This window comes from Hippocampus comes, unplaced genomic scaffold (genome assembly GCF_001891065.2).
Source record: "Hippocampus comes isolate QL1 unplaced genomic scaffold, H_comes_QL1_v1.1 scaffold99, whole genome shotgun sequence".
NCBI lineage: Eukaryota > Metazoa > Chordata > Actinopteri > Syngnathiformes > Syngnathidae > Hippocampus > Hippocampus comes.
In genome coordinates this window covers 411,899-417,086 of record NW_017805134.1, presented here as the reverse complement: position 1 = coordinate 417,086, position 5,188 = coordinate 411,899, and the positions used below count along the sequence as shown (strand labels likewise).

The 5,188-nt window shown below is 41.5% G+C and overlaps 1 protein-coding gene across 1 annotated transcript in view; it reads right to left on the bottom strand.

The window, feature by feature from the left end:
* Positions 1-5,188, bottom strand: part of nprl3 (NPR3-like, GATOR1 complex subunit) — a 9,831-nt gene that overhangs the window by 681 nt on the left and 3,962 nt on the right. Inside the window, exons 5-11 of the mRNA XM_019866312.1 lie at positions 3,587-3,740; positions 3,445-3,520; positions 3,240-3,377; positions 2,279-2,435; positions 718-824; positions 473-602; positions 3-124 (exon numbers count right to left, since the gene is read on the bottom strand). Of these exons, the coding sequence (XP_019721871.1) occupies positions 3-124; positions 473-602; positions 718-824; positions 2,279-2,435; positions 3,240-3,377; positions 3,445-3,520; positions 3,587-3,740 (884 nt within the window). The remainder of the gene's footprint in view (positions 1-2; positions 125-472; positions 603-717; positions 825-2,278; positions 2,436-3,239; positions 3,378-3,444; positions 3,521-3,586; positions 3,741-5,188) is intronic.

The following is a 5,188-nucleotide window of genomic DNA, read 5'->3' as shown; positions in this document are numbered from 1 at the left end:
GCAGGGCGTCATCCCTGTAAGCGGGCTCGTCCTCGGCTGGCGGCACCATGAGGCACACGAACGTGTGCAGCTGGATGAGCAGGCGGCGCTGCAGCATCCACACCACCATCTGGATCAGCTGAGCCTGCGTGGGCACGCGCACACGTCATCTCACCTACTCAACTCGTATTCAGCCATACGTTCTTTTGCTAGGTCGGTAGGAGCAATCACAGCTGACTGGGAGCAAGAACATCTAACATTTTATCTTTGTTATCGCATACATTTGGATTATTTTCTAATTTGTGTAATTATATTTGTGTAATTGGTATCTATAATCCTATATTCATAAATTTGGCGACTAGCAATTTTTTTTTGTGTGTTATTTTTGTGATTATTTTGTTTTTTGATATGATTTTTGTGTCTGAAACTGTTGGATTTGTTTTGCTAATATTTTTGTTTTTTTTTCACATATTTGTGACGGTGTCAGACGCACCTCCTGCGCGGGAGCTTCCAGGGGGTTCCTGAACTCGGCCAGCGAGACAGGCAGCGAAAACTTCGCCAACGTGGAAGGAAGGTCGTGGCCGGGAAACTGCTGCGCAAACTGTTCGGCCTGAGGCGAGAATCTGTCCAGTGAGTGGAGAGAGATGAAGTGAATGGAGGTTACATTTTATTGGAGCACTCTTGACACTGGATGGCCATCATACACAGTGGGCGCATGTGCGGCGACGAGAGACTCACAGATAGATGTTGGCGTGAGGGGACAGCATGTAGACGTTGTTCTCACACAGTGGGTAGATGATGATGGCCTTGCCCCAGTAAACCAGGTGGGCTGCAATTTGGCAGATCTGAGAGTAAAGCAACATGTTATCTTGTTTCCGGAAAAAAAAAAAAAACGATTCCTGGATGTTTACCCAGTAATGAATTTACATGAAACCAAGTTTAAAAATGCACCCGTTCGCTATTCCGGTGTGCGTTCCTCTGCCACCAGGGGGCAGCATAATAAAGGCTACAAAAGAGTTTCACAACTAAGTGATAAAAGTAAGCTGCAGTCATAGTCATTTTTCAGAGGCTAAAGAATATTTGCCCGTGATTTTTATAAATTATGTCTACTTGTGTTCCGTTTCTGTTTGAATATCTGTTGCTGAGAGGGCTATATCGACTGCAGCACTGATGGTAGTTTTATTAGCCCCTCCATGGCGTTTTGTACACTTTGCTAAGGCATTTGCTTTGTCTTATGTTTACATATCACCTGGGAATGGCAATAGACAGCTTGAGGCCCAAGCCCACACACACAAAAAAAAAAAAACCTTTTTTTCGCAAATAAAGACAAAAAAAGATAAAATTGGCCTTGCCTACCCGAGGTACCAATATAATCTGTTCACTTTGACTCATCATGAAATCACAGTCAGCACCATACAAATTCGACTTTGCTCAGCTTCCCAAATGTTTTTTTTTTCCCCTCAGTGACTGAGTGTAGCCTTCACGGGCAAAACTCAAATCTAAAATTGCTAATCATTTTTTTTATATCACCAGTCATAGCACATAGCTGGCCATCATGTTCCAGTACCTTTGCTCACATGAAAAAAAATGGCAATAGACAGCTTGAGGCCCAAGCCCACACACACAAAAAAAACCAACCCTTTTTTCGCAAATAAAGACAAAAAAAGAGATAAAATTGGCCTTTCCTACCCGAGGTACCAATATAATCTGTTCACTTTGACTCATCATGAAATCACAGTCAGCACCATACAAATTCGACTTTGCTCAGCTTCCCAAATGTTTTTTTTCCCCCTATCAGCAACTGAGTGTAGCCTTCACGGGCAAAACTCAAATCTAAAATTGCTAATCATTGTTTTTATATCACCAGTCATAGCACATAGCTGGCCGTGATGTTCCACTGCCTTTGCTCACATGAAAAAAAGGTGCCACTCTTCTATGGTGTGAACATGAGATCTAAATAAAAACCCATATTCACATTTTCATGACCAACCCCCCCCCGAAAAAAAGAAGCAGCTGGCCTCTGTTTCAATATTTTTGGAGGGGAGTGTAAATTCCGTCCTGTGGACATTTGGCGTCAAACCCAGTTTCTTCTGGATCACATTTGGGATGGCGCATCTGACAGCAATTTAAATGAAAGGCACTTTTTCAAGCCTTGGCGGAGATCTGCACTCTCCGAGTTTCTGTTTTCTCATTTTTTCCCTCCCCATTTGTGATCGATTCAAATCAAACATAAGAAATATGAAAATTAGGACTATGACCGCATTTCCTGACAGGAAGACGTGTGAAGCAGCAGCCTCACCTGAAGCAGGGCTAGGTCAGTGTCCTGAGCCAGCTGCTGCAGGTTCTTCACCGCCGAGCACGTCTTGATGAGGCGCATCATGGCGGGCGAGCAGTCCACGGGAAGTTGGCCCAGCAGCGCCTTCTCGCTTTCCAGCAGCAGCAGTGCGTGATAGGGCCTGGACGACAGCGCCCGTCAAGGTAATTAAGGTCTGGAAAAATCGCATTCTCAGGCTGTGCAAACAGCCAATGAAAAAAAAACAAAAAACAGAAACGCCAAAATAAAACGCACGTCTTGACAGAGGTAATGATTCAGACTAACAACAGGGGGCAGTAGAAGGCAGTCAACAAATCTTGTCCTCAGATGACTCCACTTGCTATCAGTGAAGCGCACACATTAGCTATTAAAGCCACACGCAGAACCTAAAGAGGCCACTAAGCACACACAAGCATGAAAAGCTGAACCAAATACCGACTACATTAAATATGAATAATTTCATTTAAGATGTAGAATTAAATTAGTTGTTTAGCTAAGGATGTAGCCGACTTTGGCCAGAATCCTGAGTCGTTTAAGGCAATTACTATTATTTTTTGGGGGGGATCAAAATATGACTTAGGCCATTTTTTAAGGTTGGAGTGACGATATTTAAGAAACACTGAATTTGTGCATCTGTAGTAAAATACTTTTTAAAATATTATTTTACTATCTTTGTTCAAATATTCTTGCCCTTTTCCTCTTATTTTTAATTGATATCCCATTATATTTCTTTTTGAGTCTTGCTTTATTTCTTTTTTTACTAAACTTTTATTTTGCCCCCTGTATTATTGCCCTTTTATTTCTTCTATTACACAAACAATATCATGACAATCGTGAAGTCACCGTAATCACGTTGCTCTCTACGAGGGTGACATGAAGTGTCTCAACTCTTCATACTGCGTGACACGGGAGGACCGAATGGTGCACAATAAAAAATCGGTCGCACCTGATGGCCTTCAGGCTACGTTCCAAGGCCTCGGGGGGGATATAGTTGCCGCCAATGCGGTGGATCTTGTGCGGGAGGCAGAAGCTCACCTCCAGCCAATTGTTGATGTGCAGCCGCACCACGCCCGTCGTGCACAGACTGAAGCAACACACTGTTAGAAAAAATTTATGGGAAGCAATAAATGGTGCCGTGTCTATGCACAAACCTGTCATACGCCTCCTTTAGGTCCTTGGCCAGCTTACATTTGGGCAGAATTTGTCGAAACGGTGACTGTGGGCTCACTAAGAACAAAAAGAGCAAGAGTGACACAGCAAATGATTATGATTTGATGTATTTATTTTCCTCACTTTCGGTAACGGTGGTGATCTCGTCCTGCACGGCCAGCATGAGCTTGGCCTCCCTGGTGAGGTACTGGCAGCGGCGCTCCTCATGCTGCAGCGCAATGGCGATGCGGCGGGACAAGTTTTGCATGCAGCTGATGACCGAGGGGTCAGCGTTGGCCTGGCAAAACAGAATAAACAGTTACACGACAACACCCAGGCCACCTTACACATGGCTTGTTCACTAATATTCATGCGTTTGCAATCTAATATTAGAATATTTTTAATGTTGAATATTTTTTACAATTTTATTTTGCGAATGGTTTGGTATGATTTTTTTTTTTTTATGTTTATGCATGTTGTCGGAATATTTTTGTATTTTCAAACACTTGGATATATTTTGAAATTTCATCTGATATTTTTATATTTGTCTCATATTTTTTCTATTTATTTTAGTTTGTCATATTTGTTTTTAATCTGTTTTTTTCTTTATATTTGTGCAATTGTTATGTAACATGTTTGCATTTTTCCCGCTAATAGTTTTGTATTTCATTTTTCGAATATTTTTGTATATAGTTATCATGTGCGCATTATCGTCCTTGCACTATTTCTTTCATACTGGTTTCACAAGCTAAAATGACCAATGTTTATGTAAAATAACCATAACAATACTTCTAGCAGTTCACCGGCGTTAGTATCTAGTTCAAGCTAAACAATAAAAAAATAAAACTTCCGAGTTGCCGGGCAGATATCGTCACGCAAAACTGCTGCACATGTGAAATAAAAATGGGAAGGAATGTGTAAATGTTCAGTAAAATACCTTGTGCTCCAAAAAATAAAAAATAAAAATCTCTAAGTTGTTATTTTGATTGTTTTTACAAGAAAGGAGAAAAAGTTCAAAACAAAAAAATTAGACTTTTACAATTGTATCAACATTTCTCGGTCATATCTAGATTTTCAGCCATTTAGAAAAAGACATTTCAACAAAGTTAAGAGTTTGAGTTTTTTTTTTGTTTTTTTTTAAAGATTGTGATACCAATACTTTCCCTTTGAGTGAAAATGACTATCTGCTCCAAATATCGGTTTTCTGCCACCTTGACTACTAACTGGTATTAGCCATGAAAAAAAAGCATGTCTATATCTACAACAGTAATTAAGACAGCTAAAATGGTTGTTAAAAAAACAAAACAAAAAAAAAAAGTCATCGAGGTGGAAACAAATGGCCAGCAAAGAGCTGAGGAGGTTCCGAGTTGGCGGGCAGATATCGTCACGCAAAACATGACTCAGCCTCTTTCAGGCCCCCCTCGACTGGCATATCTGATGGGTCGCGCCACCATGACTCAGCAAGGGCTGCAACAAGTGGCGCCACATCAATCAACACGATCAAACGCGCAAAATTGAGCCCCCTCCGCCCCCCTAAGCCTCCTCTGCTCTCACAGATAGCGAAGACTGGAGAAATTATCACTGGTTAACACAGCCCTCCCTCACCCCCTCCCTTCTTTTGTGTCCCACCCACAGGCAGAATCATTACAAACTTGGATAATAAGATCTGAAATTCACATTAATTTATTTATTTTGAGATATGTGCAATTTCTTGGGGGGGGGGGGGGGGGGGAGAATTTGGTTGCT